General features: G+C 42.4%; 1 protein-coding gene across 6 annotated transcripts in view; it reads left to right on the forward strand.

Moving 5' to 3' along the window:
* Positions 1-17,837: 17,837 nt before the first annotated feature.
* Positions 17,838-23,514, forward strand: part of ANKRD44 (ankyrin repeat domain 44) — a 320,329-nt gene continuing 314,652 nt past the window's right edge. For all 6 annotated transcript variants that reach the window (XM_035007476.1, XM_035007479.1, XM_035007478.1 and 3 more), the window contains exon 1: positions 17,838-18,058. In XM_035007476.1, coding sequence (XP_034863367.1) covers positions 18,032-18,058 — 27 coding nt within the window. In that variant the 5' untranslated portion in view covers positions 17,838-18,031. The remainder of the gene's footprint in view (positions 18,059-23,514) is intronic.

The following is a 23,514-nucleotide window of genomic DNA, read 5'->3' on the forward strand; positions in this document are numbered from 1 at the left end:
GCTCAGGTCATGATCCCGGGGTCCTGGGATCAAGCCCATGTCGGGCTCCCTGCTCAGCGGCGAGCCTGCTTCTCCCTCTGCCTGCTGCTCCCCCTGCTTGTGTTCACTCCCTCTCTCTGTGTCAAATAAATAAATAAAATCTTTTAAAAAAATTACTGTTGATTTTTTAAGTTATGATAATGATATTGTGATTATGTTTAGGAAGAGTCATTACCTTTTAAGGAACCATAATGAAATGGCTGTAGATGGAATGATAGGATGTCTGGGGTTGCTTCAGAATAAAAGGTGATGTAGTGGATGGGGGTATGGAAGAAATAAAAGTATCCGTGAGTTGATAATTGTTGAAACCAGGTGATGGGTAAAGGGGAGTTCATTTTGCTATTCCCTCTATTTTAGTATTTGTTTAAAATTCACTTATAACAGAAAGTTAAAAAATATGAAAAGTTTATGTCCTTTGGCAGCATTTAGGATGTTTCACCTTAGGATTCTTTTTCAAGGAGTTGGTATATTGAGAGCCTCTTTTTTTCCAGCTCGTTCCCCATTCTTAATGTTAGTTGTCCTCAGAGCCTCCTTTCTCGTCTTTTTTTTCCTGTTCCCTTTATTATCTCCTTTGCTCCCATGACTTTCATTATCAACCATATGCTGCCAATCTCAAATGTGAATCTCCTCCCACCTATCCAACTCTAGCTACATATTTCCTGACTTGGATGTCTCAAGGGCACCTCCGTCTTAACTGAGCTCATTGTCTCTATTCCCAAAACCTGCCTCTTTTTCTGAATTGCTCTTTTAGTGACCACTGAGAATGAGGCACATTTCTCCATTTGGCTCATGCCTATTATCCTAGTTTCTGCAATTAGGAATTGACTGTGTCTTATCTTACAGTCATTCATTTCATGAATGAATTGAATGTTTATTGAGTGCCTGTCGTGAGCATTCTATTATCTTGGAATTATGTGTCTCATTGCCTAGCACAGTGCTGGGCAGAGAATTAACTGTCAAAGATCTCTTGTTGACCAGTTCTTCTTTTTTAATTAATGAAATATTTCAATCATGCAAGCAAAAACAAAAAGATTAAAGAATAAATAATGATCTGTGTACCAACCACCCAGCTCAAGAAGTAAAATTTTAGAGATAAAATTCAAGCCTCTCTATATTCTCCATGACCCCATCTCTCTCCCTTCCTTTCCTTCCCCAAAGGCAATCATTGCCCTCAATTCAATATTTACCATTCTGTTTCTGTTTTTTTTTGTTTTTTAGAGAGGGAAGGAGAGAGGGGAGGGGACGGGCAGAGGAAGAGGGAGAGAGAGAATCTTAAGCAGGCTCCACACCCCGCATGGAGTCTGACTCCGGACTCAATCTCATAACCCTGAGATCATGACCTGAGCCAAAATCAAGAGTCGGATACTTAACTGACTGAGCCACCCAGGTACCCTTGATATTTACCATTCTAATGAATATGTTTAATTTTTTTTTAAGTTTTTATTTATTTATTTGACAGAGAGAGAAAGAGCACAAGCAGGAGGAATGGCAGACAGAGGGAGAAGCAGGCTCCCTGCTGAGCAAGGAGTCCAACGTGGGGCTCAATCCCAGGACCCTGGGATCATGACCTGAGCCGAAGGCAGACGCTTAACCGACTGAGCCACCCAGGCTCCCCAATGAATACATTTATATTTCTACTACTATGGAGTATTCTTTTGAATATTTCAAACTTCAATGAAATATATCATACAGTTGTATACTTTTACAGCTTTGTTGGCATAATGTATGTTTTGAGGATTTATCTGTATTGATGCATGAGACTAGTTCATTAACTATCATTGTTGTACAGTATTTAATTGTTGTTTATCCATTCTCTTGTTGGTGAACATTTAGATTGTGTTCATTTTTTTTTTCACTATTATAAACATGCTGCAGTGAGCATTTCTCCTTGTTCACATGTGGAAGTAGAATTGCTGGTGACTTCACTAGATGTTACTAAATTATAAATGTTTATAATCCCAGGTGCAGATAGGACAATTCTTGTTGCTTTACATTTTTACCAACATTTGTGTTGTCAGACTTTATTTCTTTGTTTGTTTGTTTATATTTGAGTATAGTTGACACACAATGTTACATTAGTTTCAGGTGTATAACTTAGTGATTTGACAAGTTTATACATTATGCTAAATTCACCCACCACAAGTGAACATCTGTCTCAATACATTGCTATTACAATATCATTGACTATATATTCCCTATCCTATGCCTTTTATACCCATGACTTATTCATTTCATAACTAGAAGCCTGGGTCTCCCTCTCCCTTTCACCCATTTTGCCCATCTCTTAACCCCCATCCCCTCTGGCAACCATCAGTTTGTGTTCTGTATTTATAGGCCTCATTCTGCTTTTTGTTTCTTTATTCATTTTTATATGAGAGGAATTATATGGTATTTGTCTTTCTCATTCTGACTTATTTCACTTAGCATAATACCCTCTAGGTCCATCTATGTTGTCTCAAAGGGTATGATCTCATCCTTTTTAATGCCTGCATAATATTCCTGTGTGTGTGTGTGTGTGTGCATACCACATTTTCCTTATCCATTTGTCTACTCTTGGAGGCATTGTCAGACTTTTAAATTATTTGTCTGATGACTGATTCATTGAGATTTCTGTTGACTACTGAGATCAAGCATCTTTTTTGTTTATTGGCTAAAGTTTTCTGTTTTGTGAATTATCTGTTTATATATATATCTTTTATTGTAAAATATACATAACAAAATGTTACCATTTTAACCATTTTAAGTACTATTTAGTAGCATTAAGCACATTCACACTGTTGTACAGCCTATATATTTTATTAATTTTCTATTTTAGTGTGTTTAAAACTGTCACCTACTTTTAGAACTTTATTTTATATTGTGATCCAGTATGTTTACATGCATATACACATATAGATATATAACTGAAACAAAAATTTCCCAAAGTATTATTTATCTTTAATATGTGGTATGTACTCAGATGTTCTCTATTCTAATCTATTTTTTATTATTAAATACTAGTTTACAATCCACAAAATGTATCTAATACACACTATTTTATTGGATTATTTTCTATTTTTCTATCTTATTTTGGATACTAAGCCTTTTTTTTTTTTAAGATTTTATTTATTTATTTGACAGAGACACAGCGAGAGAGGGAACATAAGCAGGGGGAGTGTAAAGGGAGAAGCAGGCTTCCCGCCTAGCGGGGAGCCCGATGTGGGGCTCGATCCCAGGACCCTGGGATCATGACCTGAGCCGAAGGCAGACGCCTAACAACTGAGCCACCCAGGCGCCCTGGATACTAAGCCTTTTTTTAGTTATATGCTTTGCAAATACCTGTACTCATATAGCTTGTCTTTTAATATTATTCATATTTTGATGTACTGAAATTTTCTATTTTAATGTGTTTAAATATTTTAATTTTTTCCCCTTATGTTTTGGGCTTTTTGTGTCTTGTTTTAGAAATCTTTCCTTTTCGGGGCACCTGGGTGGCTCAGTCGGTTAAGCATCTGCTTTCGGCTCAGGTCATGATCCCAGGGTCCTGGGATGCAGTTCTACATCGGTCTCCCTGCTCAGCAGGGAGTCTGCTTCTCCCTCTGCCCCTTCCCTCTGCTCATGCTCTCTCTCTTTATCTCTCTCAAAAAAAAAAATAGGTAAAATCTTAAAAAAAAAAGAAATCTTTCCTTTTCTCCCAGTATTAAAGATATTCTTCCATATTGCTCTCTAATTTGAGATATCTATATCTATCTATCTATTTATTTATTATTTTTTAAAGATTTTATTTGTCAGAGAGAGTACAAGCAGGGGGAGTGGGAGAGGGAGAAGCAGGCTCCCCGCTGAGCAGGAGCCTGATGTGGGACTCTATTCCAGGACCTTGGGATCATGACCTGAGCTGAAGGCAGACACTTAGCTTAATGGACTGAGCCACCCAGGCATCCCATCTAACTTGTTTTAAAGCTTTGACTTTCTACTTAGATATTTAATCAACCTAGAATTGATTTTTGTGTATGATGGAGGTAAGGATATAACTTCAGTTTTTACCATATAATAAACAATTATTCCAGCACCATTTATTGTATACTCAATCTTTACCCCACTGGTCTACAATGGTACCTGTGTTAAATATCATGTTCCACATATGAGTGGGTTTGTTTCTGGGGTCCTTATTTTATTCTTTTTATCATATCTGTCTCTTTACCAATACTGTATTACCTTAGTTACTGTTATTTTATTTAATTAATTTTTTTTAAAGATTTTATTTATTTATTTGAGAGAGAGAGAGAGAATGAGAGAGAGAGAGCATGAGGAGGGGAGGGTCAGAGGGAGAAGCAGACTCCCCGCCGAGCAGGGAGCCTGATGTGGGACTCGATCCAGGGACTCCAGGATCATGACCTGAGCCGAAGGCAGTAGCTTAACCAACTGAGCCACCCAGGCGCCCAGTTACTGTTATTTTATAATAAATCTTGACATCTGTTAAGGTATATCTTCCTACCTTGTACTTCATAATGGTCTTGGTTTTTTGTTCTTCTACATAAATTTTGGAGTCAGGTTGTCAGATGTCATGAAAAGCCTTGTTGGTATTTTGGTTGGAATTACACTGAATTAATAGATTAATTTGCAAATATTGAAATGTTTGAAACGTTGACTTTTCTCATCCATTAAGATGGTGTACCCCTCTATTTACTGAAATCTTCTTTAACGTCGTCTTTCAATAAAGTTTCATAATTTTTTCCAAATAGGTTTTGTACAAATTTTGTTAGATTTATTCATAAGTACCTTCCAGTTGAGTTGCTATAGTAAATGGTATTTTTTTTTTCTTTAAGATTTTATTTATGGGCGCCTGGGTGGCTCAGTTGGTTAAGCGACTGCCTTCGGGCTCAGGTCGTGATCCTGGAGTCCCAGGATCAAGTCCCGCATCAGGCTCCCTGCTTGGCAGGGAGTCTGCTTCTCCCTCTGACCCTCCCCCCTCTCATGCTCTATCTCATTCTCTCTCTCTCAAATAAATAAATAAAATCTTTAAAAAAAAAAAAGATTTTATTTATTTATTTTTTTAAGTAATCTTTACACCCAGCATGGGACTCAAACTTACAACCAGGACATCAAGAGTCACATGCTCTACTGTCTGAGCCAGCTAGGTGCCCCTGGTATTTTTTCTTTTTGAGTAATGTTTTCTAACTTCATCAATGGTGTCTGACTCGAGTTATAAATTATGGCCTGTGTGCCAAATCGAGCCTGTAATCTTCTTTTGTAAAGAAGAACACGGCTGTGTCTGTTTGTTTACATCCTGTCTTCAGCTGCTTTTCTACTACAATAGCAGATTTGATTAGTTAGGACAGAGACCACATAGCCTTTAAAATCCAAAATGTTTACTATTGGATTTTTATGAAAAAAATTTGCTTACTGCTAATGTATAGGAACACTATTGATTCTTTGTGTATTTTATATCCAGCAACATAGCTGAAATCTCCTACTAGTTCTAATGATTTTTGTGTTAATTCTCTTAGATTGTTTTTGTAAACTGCCATGTTATCTATTAGGAGTGATAATTTTGTTTTTTTCCTTTTGGTTCTCTTGAAAAACGTGGAATAGAAGCAATGACAGCTAGCCTCCTGGCTTTGTTCCTGATTTAAAGAAGATGCTTCTGATCTTTTACCATTAATTAAACAGGTTTGCTTTTAATTTTTTGGTATATAACAAATATCACATTAAGGAAGTTTTCTTCTACTTTTCATTTATTTTTTATTATTAACATCTGATGTATTACTTGTTTTGGGGGTACAGGTCTGTGTCTACTTTTCTATTTTTAGCTTTAAGAGTTGTTTTGTAATCATCACTGGGAGCTGAGTTTACCAAATGCTTTTTCTCTGTCTATTGAGTACCTATTGATCGTGTGACTTTCTTTTGATTATTTGACCACTGTGTATTATAGTCTGAGGAATCATTAGAACAAATACGATTTATTTGTATTTTTATTCATGTTTTCTAATTTCCTTTTCCTTACAGTCTTCAACAATGAGACCTCAATTCTGTTCAACCACACCAAGTTATCAAATTAAAATGAACCTCCTGGCAATAACTATCATGGATGCTTCTGGCTGTATCTGAGCGGAGATTGGTTAAGTGGTGTCAATTCACATTCCACCACAGGAAATTCTGTAAGTGGTTTCCTAGAACCAGATAGGAAGGTGGGGGTAGAGGGAGTGAAGGGACCTCCTCCTGCTTGTCCTGCACTCCCTCTTCCCCCTCACGCCTATGCAGTGGATGTGAACTCTCCTGAAAGAGGCATGGAGTATGCATTTCGGCATGGAAAAGAGCATGGTGTTGGCACTGTGTGGCCTGAAGAGGAAGCATGGCACTTGTCACATTGGAGGTTTATAGGAAGAGAGTGAAACTGGGTCAGGATATTTTCTCTCTGAGCTTCAGCAGAGCATTAGCAAAGCCATAGGGCTGGCAGAACATTGTAGAAGCTCAGCAGATTTAGTGGGGACCCAGCAAAGCCCTGAGAGAGAATAGCAGCACGTTGTGTGTGTTGATTTACTCCCGAACACTTGAGAGACACCCTGGTGATGTCCCAGAGTCACTTAGGGTCTGGAGTGGAAGTAGGGGATAAAAGTTTTTGTGTGTCAAGGAGAGCTTTTGTAGACTTTCACCAAGTCCCCTAAAGACTTGCCAGTGAAGGGTGCCTGGCTGGCTAAGTCAGTAGAGCCTGTGACTCTTGATCTCAGGGTTGTGAGTTCAAGCCCCATATTGGGCATAGAGCTTACTTAAAATAGATAAATAAATTAAAAAAAAAAAAAAGACTTGCCAGTGAGCTCTTTGGTGGATTTGATATTTGCCAGCATATTTTTCACCCTGTGGCATGCACTAGCAATTACAAAGCAAAGAAACAGTAAATGTAAAACACGCAAGAATATTTTTAGATTCTTTTGCTTTGTTCTTTATTTTCTTGTTAATGATGCATCCAACCACCACAGTTCCAGACATTAAATCTTAATTCTTTTCCATTTCTACAAAAATTGAGCATACTTTCCTATGGGCTCTATCATCACTGGTTGAGAGCTATGTGTTCTGCAGCTGGATGGGAAAACCCAACTGTATCTTTGTGTCTCTCAATGTCATTAACTCATTTTTAAGTATTCAATGAAACCACAGATAGACTTGGCCAACTACTTTTTCCCCTGAGTTTTTGAAAATATGCACATCTTAAGAAATGTATTGCATATGTACTCTATTCATTTACCACTAAATGTTCCAAAACTTGCCTTGCAGGAGTTAGATGTTGTCCACAGAGCTTATTGAACCATTTTTGAAACTGCTCTTCTACAAAAACAGGAAGTCACAACATAATAAATGTCAAGTGCATTTGAACTTGAGAGAAGTTGGATTAGATTTAAAACTTTGAATTCATAAATCTGACCTAGTTCTAAATCAGTGCATTGATGAGTCCCCTAGTATCTAATTATTTTTCCTCTTCTGTGTGTGTGTGTGTTTATACAGTGCCTACTTCATATGCATTTTATTTTATTTTTTAAGATTTTATTTATTTGACAGAGAGAGACAGTGAGAGAGGGAACACAAGCAGGGGGAGTGGGAGAGGGAGAAGCAGGCTTCCTGCTGAGAAGAGAGCCCGATGCAATTCAGGGCTCCATGCGGGGCTCCATGTGATGTGGGGCTCCATGCAATGCGGGGCTCGATGCAATGCTGGGCTTGATGTGATGCATGGCTCGATGCGATGCAGGGCTCCATCCCAGGACCCTGGGATCATGACCGCAGCCGAAGGCAGACGCTTAATGACTGAGCCACCCAGGCACCCCTTCATATGTATTTTAAAGTGAAGTGATGAGAAGAAATTTCTATATTTTGATTACACTGGATTTGGGGAGGGAAGAAAAACAACCCTGAGGCTATAGAGTTGGAAATTCAGAATGCATATTTGATCCTCTATGAGTAGTGTGACTCTGGTCCTGTTTTTTGTCACTTGTTAAAGTTGATGAAAAGGGGACATTTACACTTAGTGATTCATTTTAAAGATATAGTTCATAGAATATTTAATATATTATTGAAAAGAGTGCTTTGCCAAAGATAATCAGCAAGTGTATATGGTAAATGTTATGTAGACTGATCCTATCTTTTTGGCAGGGGAATGGGTTGGGGGTCAGGAGGGAGACTTGGAAATGTTCCAGGACCTAAACACGTAACAAAAAACTGACACCACTGCTATGCTGTGTATTTCTTTAGTGGAGGATGAAACTGTGCAAGATGATTTAGAGAAAGAATTTTTGGTGTATGAAGGCATTAGCTTCTTAAGTTTCCTAATCGTTAGATCATTTTAGTTCAGTTAATAAAAATGTAACTGAGGGTGTATGATGTGACCAGGCACTGAGAGTACTTGGAACACAAAAAAGAATTGAAATGGACCCTGCCCTCAAGGAGTTTATAGTAGAGTGGCAGACAAACCAATCCTCAATATTTAGTGTCATGTCCCATAGTAAGAGCCTGTATGAGGTACAGATACCATACAAAGGAGTGCAGGATTGTGTCTGGGCTGGTGAGGGAATGTACAGCACCTGGCACTGTGCCTGGCTCATAGTAGGGGCTCAATAAATGTTAGTTCCCCTCTCCTCTTCCTTTAGATCTAATGTGCTGACCTTCGTACACAAAGATGATGATACCACTGGCCAAATATCATGGGGATATGGATTTAGATATTCTTCCTTGTCGAGTGATAAATGAGTATCGATTCCTCCGCAGGAAAATAGTTTTGATTTTTCTGCGGACTAGTGACCAGTTTTACAAAATTGCTTACCAATGCAGTGGGCAAGTGAGGAACCAAGGACAGACCCACAAATCAATACTCAGCTATAAACTTGGCCCTGATGTTAGTGTACCAGCCACATTTGCTGAAGGTTCTTCGGTCTTTGTTTCAGTTCAGCTGCAGGGAAGCCTACCAAGCTTCTAAGAGCAGTACTTATTAAACTTGCCCAAGGCACCCCAAGAGCATAGGTGGGTAAAAACTTACTCCTAGGGCTTGGGAGTGTGAAGGTTTGGTAGGCCTTGTAGAGGGGGATAGTGTGGAGTAATCCGCTGCAAACACAAAATGTTTGAAGTCTCAGATTTATTTAAAAGATGTACACAAATGCTACAGTGCAAGCTATAATATATCTGTTTGTTTATGTCGTTGTAACAATACTGCTTCAAGTTACTTACCAAGTTCAGTGATTTAACTCCCTCCGTCACCAACTGAAATTGATGCCCCAGAAAGAAAAACTGTGTTTATCCTGTGAATTCCTGAGCCCTTGGTACAACATTTTGAAAAACTGGGTCTCAAGGAAAGAAATAATATACATGTATCTTCAAGCACAGATTGTGTGGCCAGTTAATGAACCGAAAGCATGGTTCGTTGCTACACTTCTCATTTCTAACTCGTCCTTTTTTTTTTTTTTTTAAAGATTTTATTTATTTGACAGAGAGAGATACAGCGAGAGAGGGAAACACAAGCAGGGGGAGTGGGAGAGGGAGAAGCAGGCTTCCCGCGGAGCAGGGAGCCCGATGCGGGGCTCGATCCCAGGACCGGGGGTCAGGACCTGAGCCGAAGGCAGACGCTTAACGACTGAGCCACCCAGGCGCCCCCGTCCTATCTTTTAAAAACGTTCTAATTGCTCACTTGCAGACGAGACACGGAATCTGTGCTCATTTCAACAGCGCAAGCATTAAGGTCTTCTACAAGATAGAGTAGAAAGGTATCTCTCATGACTTTCCTTAAAATCATCCCAATCCTTGACACTTTTGCTTTATGAGATGCCATACCAATTGTTCTCTTTCTCATCTATTTATTTTTTCCATTTTTCAAAGCAATTTTATATGCATTTGCCATATGATTCTGTAAATTATTGACGATAGACCCACAAATCCTTAGCCTTTTTGACTAGTGATAACTAAAACTTAGCTAGGTTCAATGATTTACTCAAAGTTGCATTCATTCAAAAGTATTTACTTTGCATCTACCATGTGCCAGACACTATACTATGAACTAGAGACACAAAGGTGATTAAGACAACAGTCTAAAGGAGGAGTCAGGGGCGCCTGGGTGGCTCAGTTGGTTAAGTGAATGCCTTCAGCTCAGGTCATGATCCTGGAGTCCCGGGATTGAGTCCTGCATCAGGCTCCCTGCTTGGCAGGGAGTCTGCTTCTCCCTCTGACCCTCCCCCCTCTCATGCTCTCTCTCTCTCTCATTCTCTCTCTCTCAAATAAATAAATAAAATCTTTAAAAAAAATAAAGGAGTCAGGAAAGTAAACAGGTAATTAAAGGATCAAGGGATAAGTAGAATAATAGAGGTTAAGTAGAGGGCACCAAAGTTTCTGAAACTTTAGGGAAACTCTTAATCCAAACCTCGGAGGTGGAGTAAGGGAGGGCTTCATGGAATAGGTGCTCTCTAAACTGAGATCTGAAAGACAGGTAGGATGAAGATGACATTGGGGTGGATGAAATTATAGGCAGGAAACAGAAATATGCAAAGGCTCAGAGTGAGAAGAAATATGATGCATCAGAAAAGCTGCCATTAGCAGTGTATAAAGTGTGATAAAGAGGCAAGGCCGCCATGTTTAGTCTCACAGGTTTTGGACGGCACTAGCCCAGCAGTCACCTTTCACACAGGCTAGGATGTGAACAGCACCTTCCCAAGTTGAGTAAAGTGGCTTCCCTGAGAGAAGAACGATGGGTGGATAGAAAGGAGGTCTTGGAAAAGCAAGCATGCTAAAATGTTTGTAAATAGCCTGAAGGCAATGGAAAGCCATGGAAGGGCAGTGACTTGATCAGGCTTGCATTTTAGAAAGACTGTACTGCCACTGGGGTGGAGAATGGATCCAGGGAAACCAGCTGGGAGGCTGTTCCAGTAAGGCAGGTTAAACATTGAGAATGGTCTGAAGTGAGGTCCTAGAAACTGGGATCAGAAAAAGCCATAGATTTAAGAGAGATGATGAAAACAGAATTGATCAGACTTGGATACGTCTCAGTTTTGTTCTTGGACCAAACTAGGTCCATGGTGGTGTCATTTACTGATACGGGGAATCCAGGAGGAGGACTGAGTTTAGGGGAAGATTATTATTTCCTTTCTGGACACACTGAGTGTGAGGTGATTTTGAAGCATCTGAAATGAGAAGTAGGCAGTTGGGTGGGTCTGGAGATCAGGAGAAATATGGTTGGCCTAAGACACAGAAATGCATTTTGGGCCCAAACCAGAATGTTGTCAGGTTGTACTGGAATGGAGTTGCTCAGAGTGGCCATGTTTTCAGGGGAGTGGGCTCAGGGGAGTTGGAAGGGCTAAGGAGGTAATAAAGTGGAGATAAGAAAAGGAGACAGTGGGGCGCCTGGGTGGCTCAGTCCTTAAGCGTCTGCCTTTGGCTCAGGTCATGATCCCAGGGTCCTGGGATCGAGCCCCGCATCGGGCTCCCTGCTCAGCGGGAAGCTGCTTCTCCCTCCTCCGCTCCCCCTGCTTGTGTTCCCTCTCTCGCTGTGTCTCTCTCTGTCAAATAAATAAATAAAATCTTTAAAAAAAAAAAAAAAGGAGACAGTTCTCTCTCTCCTTTTTTTTTTTTTTTTTTTGACAAGTTTGGCTCCAAGAAGAGAGAGGGGCAGTTAACAAATTTTATGAATTTGCATGATCATTTTTCTGGATGAAGGTTGAGAATGGTGCCTCCCATTCTAGTGTCCCACTTAAGTTGAAGGACCACCATTGCACGTTAAAATGCCCCCATCTGGGGGTTTTCCTCTTTTAGTGGAGCCTGAGGCTTCCACTGACTTCACCTCTTCATCTTTTCTTTTTTTTTCCCCTCATCCCTTCATCTTCTCATATGAATCTTACCTTCTAACCCTCTACTATTTGTGATTTGTTTTTCCAAGAAAGCTGTCCTAAAAAGTTGAAAGCAAATGGGATAGAATTTTAAAAACCACAGTAAACAATGGAACTTTTAACCCAGAGGAAATTCAATATTCATTTTAGCAATCCCTCACAGGAAAAATTTAAATACTTTATTGCCAAATTATTTTAATTTAGCTCTTTCTACTTGTTCTACTTCTGGAAATTTTTTTGTGTTGAATTTTACACTTTGGGTAGGAAAGTGGGATTTTGAGTAAGCATTTAAAGAAAAAAAACTCTTAGTATATATTGAGTAGAATTACTATGTTCCCAATTAATACTCCCTCCACTTGCATGCTTTTAAAATCAGATAGTTTGCCATTATTTATTAAATTTATGGTTGGTAGCCAGCACTATAGAGGACACCAGAGAAGGACAAGTCATGCCTAGTACTACCCACTAGAAGTTTCTAATATGAGGGAAACAACACATATGCAAAATAAAATATAATACATTATAGAAGACTGATAATTATATAAGACAATATGTTGCAGGATTTCTTTTCCTTCGGTGCCTGAGGTTCTTGGTCATGCTACTTCGAAGAATGAAGAGGTAGAGCAGACGAAGAGTGGTGGGCAGCAAAATTTATTGAGCAATAGTACAAAACTCCCAAAGAGGGAGGGGACCTGAGAGGGTTGCTAAGTGTAGGGGCTTGTTGGCAGGCTTGTTTTATGGGCTTGTTGGTGGGCTATTTTAAGCCGATTAACCCTATGCACCTGTTACCAATCAGGTTTTTTTTGTCCATGTGCTCATCTACTTATCAGGTAGATGTGCACGTGTGAAAGGGTGGAGGGCTCCTTCCAGGCCTGTGTTTCGTAGCCTGGGGGACCAAGAGGGCAGTGGCCGCCACTGCCCTAAGGCATGCCGGCCAGTTGCAGGCCACCAGATCAAGCTTTGTTTCAATATCCCACTGGCTGTTGAGCTGGCCCCCGAGGCCTGGGTTAGGACGCCCAAGGCCATTCCCTTTCTTTCTGTCACATACAAGTAGTAAGTCCTCCCAGTAGGAAGACTTAAAAGCTGGGGCACTGAGTAAAACCTAGATTAACAGGATGGGGTCTCTTTTCTTTTAAGGGTAGTTTTCCTCTTGGGGTGGAGCTTGTCCCTGCCTGCCTTTCTTCTGACTATCCTTCATTAAATTAAATACAATAGATGAATAATAGCAAATAAAAGTATGAAATACTTAATGTATTGATTATATATATGTTACAGTCAAGGACAGTAAAGACCAAGAGTCAAAGAAGGCATTTCCTGTTTTAAAGTACATAAATTTATCACTAAATTCTACCCCTAAAACTAATAATACACTATATGTTAACTAAATAGAATTTAAATAAAAAATTAAAAAATAAAGTACATAACTTTAAACAAATCAACACCAAAAATAACTTTATAATATTTTTTAAAAAAACCATATTTCTTCATTTCTAGGATGGCATCTTTCCATATTTTAATACAATAGATAACATTCATCTTTGTACCAGGTACTGTTATAAAGTGCTTTAAATGTGTTGACATGTTGAATATGGATCATTTAGTGGGGTGGAAATATTTCATCTTCCCCCCTACTAGGTTCTGTTAAACAATTGGTACAAACTGAGATTCTATGGCTTTTTAGGGTCCAGGAAGTATGGTATGTGTGGAAATACATAGTGCTTCGATATATTTAAAAAATATAAAAATTACATTAATTAAATGTTCTTACCTTCTTAGCCTGGATTGCCAGGACCTTGGTTCTGCTTTGTGAGGATCACTTGCTAGCCCCAAGACACCCATGGATCCCCTGTACCTTAACTATTCGGTCAAAGGCCACACTAGTTGCAAAACAGAACAGTCTCCATGTTGAGATCGTGAGGTAACCTCATCCAAAATTTCACCTCATTCAGCAATCATTTACATACCTCTGCCTGTGGTTTTCAGCTGGGCCAGGGAGGTGGTGCTGATATATTTACAAACAAGGTATGAACTATGTAAACCACCAGTGTAAAGTCAAAATACATGATTATACTGGGTGGGGCTCCTCAGGAACTGGCCTCTGAGATGGAGATTTGCATGCTAAGACTTACTGGGGCATGCTTTTAGGAACACCTAAAAGGCCTTTGTATTCTTGCACTCACTGGATCTGTATAACCCCCAGGGAGGGGTTGTCACCTTGGTCGAGGTGGTTATTTTTGGCTGAGGGCAATTCCTAGGGGAAGACTCAGCTTCAAGCTGTCAGCCGGCAACACTCCCAGCAGTTGGGGGAATAAGGACTTTGGTCCCGAAGGTGGGAGCCAGGTGGGACGCCACAGCATCATATGTTTACATGTTAATGTACACATACACACGTAAGTGTATATACAGGTACATTCATACATATACACACACATGAATATATAGACATACACATACATTCATGGGTATTTATACTTAGGAAAATTTAAAAAGCATAAATCAAGTAGATAAAACCACAGTGAAATGTGATACAGTAAATTGGGCAGATTTATTGAAATCATAGGCTATTATCACAACAGTACAGTGGTTCTCAGGATTGCCCCTTGATGTCTTTAATACAGTGCTCAAATTCTCTGCAGACTAGATTATGGCAGACAGCAGGAGAGTTTACATCCCATAAAGACTATGAAAGTGAACTGTTGGCCTTGTCATAGAAAAGAGAACAGCTTTTGGTGCAAATTGGAATAGATAAAAAAGCATTTGCCGTATCAGTAGATGTATACCAGGTACCTAGGATTGTGCTGATTTGCTGCAGTAAAGATAGAACTGCAGATGCAACTGGCTTTACCATCTGATTAAGTTTACACCAATTCATAATAATTCTCTCAGATTCATCTGCTTCTGCATAGGCCAGACAGGTGAGTTGAATGGGGGAAATGATAGGATCATGACTGCTGCATCAACCACATCTTTTATGCTGGTACTAATTTTTACATCTCTCCAGGGATTTGGTATTGCTTTTGGTTTTCTGTCCTTAAGGGGATAAGCCTCCCTTTCAATCAAGGGGTCTGTGAACTGGCTGAGGTATGAAAACTGGTTGAGAAGGATGACTTTTCATTCTGATGGCTCGAGTCAGGTTTCAGGCAGCAGACCTAGTTTTGCCTGCTATAGAGATCAAGGAATATTTCAGAAGTCTGTCCATCTATATCATTCCTAGGGCCACCCAGGGCATTACTTAATATCCCTGTAGGTCAAGACCTTTGAGTCCTATGTTGCCCCTGCTGCTCACTGCAGTAAATGTGTCCACTCTGTCCCTGCCAATTAAGCAGTGTCACTTGGCCATCGCCATCCCAGGATCCCACTGTCATGGAAATCAGGGAGCAATTTCGATGGAAGCATCTTCCGCCATCAAATCCAGCTACTACAGAGCTTTTCTGGTGTTCCCCTTACTGAAGTATTTTACAATGCCTTAGTGTAGAGACAGTCATCTGGGCCTCCAGGGGTATATAGTTCAGGGCTGGGTATACACATTATACATAAAATCACTCCAACATTGCCATCTCCATGAACCTTTGGATTTCTTCCTCTACATTATACCAGGGACATTTGGGCATCTCAGTCTCATTGAATATAGATCACCAATGGGTCTGAGTTTTAGCTAACCAATTAAACAAACCATTAGAGTCACTTTCAATGTATGAACTAACACATTAAATCCAGGCTTTATGGTAAATCCACCCATATCAATAAATTCAGCCCAATTCTTTGCTCTTTATTTTGTTTGGAACTTGACCAAAAACTGTTCAGCCTTTCACAAAATCACGTCACCTCTGACAACACCAATATTGATATTTGAGTTGCTAATATAAAACATTTATATTGGTCTCTACTTACAGTTCTCTCATTCACAATAGTTCTACATACAGGTGTAAGCATCTTACTATTTATTTTGTCTTCTAATACAAGTTAATTACAAATTATTTTCCTTTATTATGTAATTAGGAGATTAAATTGATTTCTTGGGAAATTTGCATAGGTAGTTAATATGTATGAATTTCATTTCAGGACAGTAAGGGGAGTGTTTAAAAATAGTAGTTATAAAAAGCAGGTGATGGGTCTGATAGGGTTGAGAATACCTCCCTCCTCCTTTTAAATTGGGCCCAAAGAAATTATGTATAGGAATGGCCGTGATGAGCCAAAGTGGATCTTGAGTGCATTTGCAGATTAAATAATTTATCATCACTCTTCTGAAAGATGGCTAAGTTTTAGTAGAGAATTCTGTGTCCTATTCAGTTTACTTACAAAGCCATGCAGGGTGATATTAGTAAATACAAATGCCAACAACCGTGGTGAAGAACTGCCTCCCATATACAACAAATGTGATCTATTTTGTGTTTGAAGGAGGACTTGAGAAATACGAAGATAGAGGAGTGGAAGCCAGGAGCGTACTTTCTTAGCTCCCTTGTCTGTATGATCTGAGTCACAATTCCATGGTTAGGTAATAAAGAGGAGGATGCTAAGCAAATGCTACCAGTCCCTTCTCCCTTTCCCACATGGAATCTTCGGAGACACTCTGAAAGGAGGAAGAGTCCACACTTGGTCTGTGAATGAATCAAGGGTAGGTATTTGGTCTTAACCCCGAACTCCAGCTCCGGTTTGCTGTTCAAGGCAGGTTTGCTTTGTGGCATGCCAGGGGCACAGGGGGCTACCTGGGAGCAATACCCCAACCCACTTGCCTACTTAACTCTTCCTCCTCCAGAATCTCAACTCTTGTCACTTTCTCAGGGAAGCCTGCCCTCACCCACCAGTCTGGGTCTGATTCCTTTGTCATGGATTTCCTTCAGAAGCACCCCACCCCCATCCCTTATCAGTCTGTGATTACATTCATTAGTTATGACCTTGTGGTTTATGTAGGACACCCATTAAGACTAGGTATCTTCCCTGTTTATTCTCCCTGCCTTTCATACTGTGCCTAACTGGTATCTGATACAAAGTAGGCGCTCATTACACAGCTGTTGAATGAATAAATGTTTGTTCCAAATTCCAGAAGTATCAACACTTGCTTCGATTGGTGCATATTACCACTGTATCTGTATCCCATGCTGTTTGATAGCTAAGTCTTCTATTTGTTGAAGAGCACGGTAACTGGATTTTGTTGAAATGAGTCAGGACTGGTGACAACACTCAAAAGCCCCATTAATTTAGGACTTCTAATTTAGGACTTTTCTTCTCCAGTAACTCTGCTCCACCTCCATCTCCTGAATTCAAAACCCAGTGTTTGAACTTAACGATGGAGTTTTGTGTGTGCCTAGCTGGAGAACGGGGTGGAGGGGCTAGAGCCCCTGTCCCCCACCTCCCAAGTGTTTGACGAACACTCGCTAAAGAATTACAGTGTGTCCAAGGCCTCCCCGCATTAAACAAAGAAAGCCCCAGAACCACAATCCCCGACCTAGGTGGGATAATTTGGAGTGTTGGGCAGTCTGGTTCCGGATGAGGGCGGGAGGTTGAGCAGAAGTGTGACTGACCGAATCTCGCAGGTGAAAGCTCGGGTTAAAGGTGGTGGCCTGTGAGTCACACCCCGAGGCTTGTGTCTGCAAGGGCCTGCTCATCAGGTTGGGTCCGTGTGTGTCCGTGTGTGTGAGATGGGGCTCGGGAGGGCCACGCTCAGCCCCGGGGCGCGGGTGGGGCGTCTCTCACCGCGAACGCCTTCGGGGCCGCAGGGCAGCGGGGCCGGCTCGCCTGGGCGCAGTGTGCAGGCGCCGAAAGCAGGCGGCAGTCTGGCCCCACGGCGCGTCGGGCGCGGGCGCGGGCGAGCTCGGGGGGCCGCGGGCTGCGAGGCCCGGCTGCGGGCGGCAGGAGGCAGCGTCGGCCCAGGCGGCGCGGCCGCGAGCGAGCCAGCGCGCGGTGATGTCAGTGGCGGCCCGGCTGGCAGCAGCCGGTACTTCCTGTATAAAGGCGGGCGGGCTCGGCTGCAAACCCCACTAGCCAGTGTCAGCCTCTCGGCGGGAGGAGGCGGCGGCGGAGGAGGAGCAGGGGGAGGGCTGTCAAATTCGGGAGCCAGATTTTTTTCCCTTCCCCTGGCAATCCCTTCCGCTTTCCCGGCTCCTGGCGTGACATCTGCGGACCGGGGACCTGTATGTGTGTGCGCGCGAAGGAGCGGAAGAATGGCAGTGCTCAAACTCACCGACCAGGTAGGGGGCGGCGGCGCCGGCGGGCGGGACGCGCGGGCGCGGGGCGGCGCGGAGCCCCGGCGGGGGGATGGGGGCGCGGCGCGGAGCGCGCCCGCGAGCTGTTTACTCGCGGCGAAGGGGAGGAGTGTGTGCGGCCGCCGGCTGCTCGGAAAGCCGGCGGCTGGGGCTCTCCTCCCCTGCGCCGTCTCCGCGCTGGGCCGTCGGAACTGCGCGCTCCGCTCGCTGCCCGCGGCGCGCCCGAGGGCTGGGGAAGGGGCGGGCGGGCGTCGGGCGAGCCGGGGCGCCGCTGAGCAGGGGTGTGCGTTGTCCGCGGGCCCGGGCTGGGCAGGGGGAGGGGAGGCTCGAGGTGCTCCTCCGGCTCCTACCGTGCTGCGCAGCGTGGGCTCCTCCAGCGGGTGCTGGCGGAAGGAGGACGGATGGATGGAGAGGGAGAAAGGATCGCAGCAGCCTGGGACCTTTCCCCGAGCCAAGCGGGAGACCGGCCCAGACCGCGGCTCTTGTGTGGTCGAGCTGTCTTTATCCTTTTGACATGACATTCTGACTTCCTCTTTAGTCGCCCAGAGGCTGTGTGTGCGTGGTGCGCGGTGGAGACCCTTGGAGAAGGCGCTTTTGGTTCTGGCCCGTCTCTCCCGGGAGGCTAAGCCCCAGGGCTCCACTCACAGCAGCGGACCACCCTCTCTGTGCGTGTGTGTATCAGTTTTGTTGCTTTCCTGGCTGAGACACCGCACAGGGTGGCTTCGGAGTCCTGGCTTGGAGAAGTGAGGTTATTTGCTCACCCGGTTGACAGTCCTTGCTGTAGGTCTTTGGAATGGAAACACCCCACCTTTGCAGACTTTGCTGCTCTTAGGATATTGACACCCACAGGCGCCCAACCAAGTTGCGTGACCAAACTCTGCAGCTCCTTTCACGAAAAAAGGAAACAGCTTGCTTTTTCTCCTCCTGCTGTTTATTCATGGACAGTGAAATGAACACTGTTTGGAGTCCTGGTAGGCGCAGAGGCAGTCTTGACTTTGACACCCTATCAAACATGCCATTCCTTGGTATGAAACATCTCCTACATCTCGAATGGGGTGCATCAGCTGCCTTGCTGTCCCCAGGTAGAATCCAGCCAGAACATCCTGCGATTTAGATTCAGTCAAGCACCAGAATGATTTGCTCCCATATCTTTTAGGTTCAAAATTTGCTTTGTTTTCTCTAAGTATTTACAGGCTTTTTTTTTTTCCCCCGTGGAGGAGAGATCACTGAATTAACATTCATCTTATCCTCAAATTTAGCAGGAAGAACAGCTGGTAATTGTGAGGAATCTGCTTGTTCCCATTGGTCCCAGAGCATTTAAAAGTGTTTGTAAGTTGATATTAGGATTCTCTCCACCTTTTTTGGTCACATACTTTGACAACTGTTAGACATTTGCTTTTTTTAAAATCTTCCAGTTTTAGTCTGTCCTGGTCATGCCATCCTTGCTGGCCCAAGTTACAGTTACTATACTTGCCTCTAATTCCTAAATCTTCAAAGTACAAAAAAATGAATCTAGTGGGCATTATTGTTATAATCACATACACCACAGAATTTCACATAAAATTTTAGTGTTGGAAGAGATGCTAAAGACAATCTTAGCCCAAATCCTTCATTTTTTTAAAATGCAGAACCTGAGATCTGAAGAAGTGAAGCACGCGGTCCTCAAGGACCACAGCTGTTGGCCTGTATTGCTGCTGAAACTAGCTTCTGTCCTGTCTCCTGCCTTCCAGGCTTCTGTGCTTTTTGCTAGAGGTTTTAAGACACCTCCGTCTTCTCACTGGATGTGTTGAAAGGGTTACAAGAAGGCATCCTCTCCTAAATCAAGATCAACACTAGGGAAAAGTATATTTCTTGGTCTTAGAAAGAAAGGAAGTTCTTCTTGACTTATCAGCATAGGACTTTCAAAGCTGTTTGTCTTTTTTTTTTTTTTTTTAAAGATTTTATTTATTTATTTCACAGAGAAAGGCACAGCGAAGAGAGGGAACACAAGCAGGGGGAGTGGGAGAGGGAGAAGCAGGCTTCCCGCCGAGCAGGGAGCCCGAGGCGGGGCTCAATCCCAGAACCCTGAGATCATGACCTGAGCCGAAGGCAGATGCTTAAAGACTGAGCCACCCAGGTGCCCCCAAAGCTGTTTGTCTTTTAAAATGTTTCTGACTACATCTCCTCCCTTCCCCAAAGAAGCTAGTATCGCTGTGGAGAAAAAGAGTCATATAGCCTGCATTTGGTTCCATCTCCAGATGCATAAAAGGGATCTAAGGAGTTCTGAGGTTCAGGAACATCTAAGAATTGCCATCCTCTCTTGGGACAAGGCCAGACTGAAGCTGGATGAGGAGGTGGTCTGGGCTGGGTGGAGTTGTGAGCAACGAAGGTTTCTGTGTGGCTTTGGGTCCAGGAAATGTGTGGTCTTTCTTACCTTATATAGTCTTACCTTTCAGTTTGAAACTAAAATCTTATATGCTGGTTCATAACCTCACCGGAGGCTTAAAAACCCTTTGCTTAAGTTCCTGCTACAAGAGTTTTGCTCCATCATTGTGGGTAGGGGGGCTGCATGCTTGGGGTCACTGCCTCTGCCATAGAGTTTGTAGAAGAGTGCCTGACTCTCCCTTCAGCTGCTGGTGAAACAGTCCCTTCCCGGTTCCTCCGTCATCTTTCAGTGCCCTATTTGTGAGCTGATCCTTGATTTTTCGCGATGGCTCTTGGATTTTTAGCTTGATATCCCGATTTCCCGGACACATTCTTATTGTTGATACCCTGAATCACAAGCCATCTTGGTTTGTTTTTAAACCTGCCTAAAGGAAAGAATGTAAGAAGATGACATTTCTGGTCCTGCTAAAGCCGGGGACAGGAGCTTGCTGGGTTGATGGCGGTCACTGCGTCTATAGTCGGTCCCGCACCGGCATCTCGGTCATGCACGAGGAGGGACCCTCTCTTCTGAACTCTGTTTTGGGATAGTTTAAAAAAGGGAGAGGCAAATGTGGTTTTTAGTTTTTTTTTAATTAAGTTACCTTTTTTTTTTTTTTTTTTTACTGTGAGAGGGAACTGGGAGCTGTTGCTACAAACAAACTTAGCATTTAGCACTTCTGCATTTGTAACTGTGTCTCTTCTGTTTTTCTCTTCACACAGCACACGTCATTTTTCTTGCAGTGATATGGGGACCAATCATCCTGGTTTGCCTAGAACTGAGAGGTTTCCTAAGATGTGGTACTTTCAGTGCTAAAGCTGGGAAAATTCTAGGCAAACCACGATGAGTTGGTCACCCTGTGCAGCATAGAACATACTCACCTATGTAATTAATATAATAATGTGATTATTTCCTCCTAGATGGACATTAGGAGGTTTCTCTATATCTTTGATAAAGTGAGCTGATTTTAAATTTGAGAAAGAAAGTTCTGTTTCATATAAATGTAATGCATTTTAGCTCAAAATACCCGTGAAACTCTTTGCAGTTTGATTTGCGATTGAACTTTTGGGGGCTGCTCTTTATGTCTGGTTAAGGTACTCTAGTGATTTTAAGTGTCTGCTCCTATGTTCAGCCTGCCCTCCTCACCCCCCAAAAAAAGTTTTTCGGAGTTATGACGCCAGAATAGTTAGTTCTTTTGGATCTTTGAAATGTTCACTATTCCTGTCAGAATTTGCTAGTGACAGCAGAATGTCACCTCCATCTCAAGGGCTGCCTGTAGACAAACTGTGTCAGCAGGTGGCCCTTTTTGGAGTCTCCTGCCTGGAGGCCTTCTGGCTATGTGTCCCCTTGCCAAGTCGTAGCTCACACTTGAATCACCCATCCCCTTTCCAAAGGCAGTGGCAAGCAGCTAGAAATCCTGTAACTTTGAACGCAGGATTTTAGCTCATAGTGTGGGATCTTGGGACATGTTGTGTATTTTATAGGGCCGCCCTCATCCTACCATTGCTCCCAAGAGCACTGGGTTTATAGCAAACACGATGCTGCGGTCCTGCCGTCAGCAAAGAAGAAGGGAAAAGAAAGGCTTTATTCTTTGGACCCTTCTTTAGTTGTTTTGCGATCCAGGCACATGATTTGGGGAGTGCACTAGAGGGCTGGTGTTTCCTGGCAGACACCTAATAATGGCTTACATTTATCGTGATCTCTCGTATGTTGGGCCCTCTCTCTCAATCCTCACAGCCTCACTAGGAGGTAGGTGGCAGTGTGATTCCTATTTTATAGATGGGAAAACAGGAATAGAGAGGCTAATTGACTTGTTCAAGGTCATCCACCCACTAAGTGAGCACCTACCTGCCCTGGCAGTGTGATTGCACAGGTGGGGCTCTAACCACAAGGCTATGCTTTCAATAGTTGAAAGGTCAGTGCAGTTGTAGGACCCATGGATGCCTGCTCTTATTTACCAGGAAGCCATTGGGCGAGCTGCACCCCCACGCTCCTCCAGGCTCTTGCTTTTGGGGCCAGACCCAGTCCTGTCCGAGTCAGGAGCTGCTCTGAGGCCTCCGGTGTTGCCAGATGTGGCTTAGCCTGTTCGCTTCTCCACCCTTCCCCCCCCCCGGCCCCCCCACCCCAACCCCATGCTGAAAGACCTGTTGATTGGTAGCGTGGGGATTTTTTTCTTGGTCATTAACAAATAAACTGTGATCACTGTAGAAAAATCAGAAAGCTGGATACGCAAAAAGAAACAGTTAAAACCATCTGCAGTCTCTACTCAGAACTACTCCTGACATGTTGATATAGAAGGAAACTTCTAGTAGCCAGGTAAAATCTTTAAACTTTCCACATGATGATATCAGTATCTTTCTCTTGACCACAAAGCTAACAACTGTTCTGGCTGATTTTTCCAAATAAACTGAATTTATGTGTCTCTTAAATAAATGACTGGCTGCGGTAGTGTAAACCCAGCAGCACATACCTTTTCTTTTCTTCTCTTTTTTTTTTTTTAGATTTCAACTTTTACTTCCTCTTTTCCTCTAAATAGAGAGTAAATATAAACTCCAAAAAGCACAATTGTTTGTGCCAGAAACAGGACTGAAACATTCTTTAAAAAGATTTCTATTTCAACAATGTAACATGAGTTTCTATAGGCCAAAGTATAACATGAAATAATGTAAAAAATAGTGAGGAGCTGGAGAGAAATAATCCTGTGGTTCTCAAACTTGGTAAGCTATAGCTCTCCTTTTTTTTTTTTCTTTCTCTTTTTATTCATTTATTTATTTATTTACTTATTATTATTTATTTTTTTCTTTTTTCTCTCTCTTTTTTTAAAGTAAGCTCTTTGAACTCACCACCCTGAGATCAAAAGTCACAAAAGCCAGCCAGGTGCCCCCTATGGCTCTCCTTTTTATTTTCCTCAAAGAAGTTTCCATATTGAATCTCAATATATAAGAGATTGGTGGCGGTAGTGATCCCTGAGGCCCTTTCAAAGATTATTTGGCATTAAGGAGGGCACGTGGTGTGATGAGCACTGGGTGTTATACGCAAC

Source organism: Mirounga leonina, unplaced genomic scaffold (assembly GCF_011800145.1).
Source record: "Mirounga leonina isolate KUSES-001 unplaced genomic scaffold, KU_Mleo_1.0 Mir_151, whole genome shotgun sequence".
NCBI classification, from domain to species: domain Eukaryota; kingdom Metazoa; phylum Chordata; class Mammalia; order Carnivora; family Phocidae; genus Mirounga; species Mirounga leonina.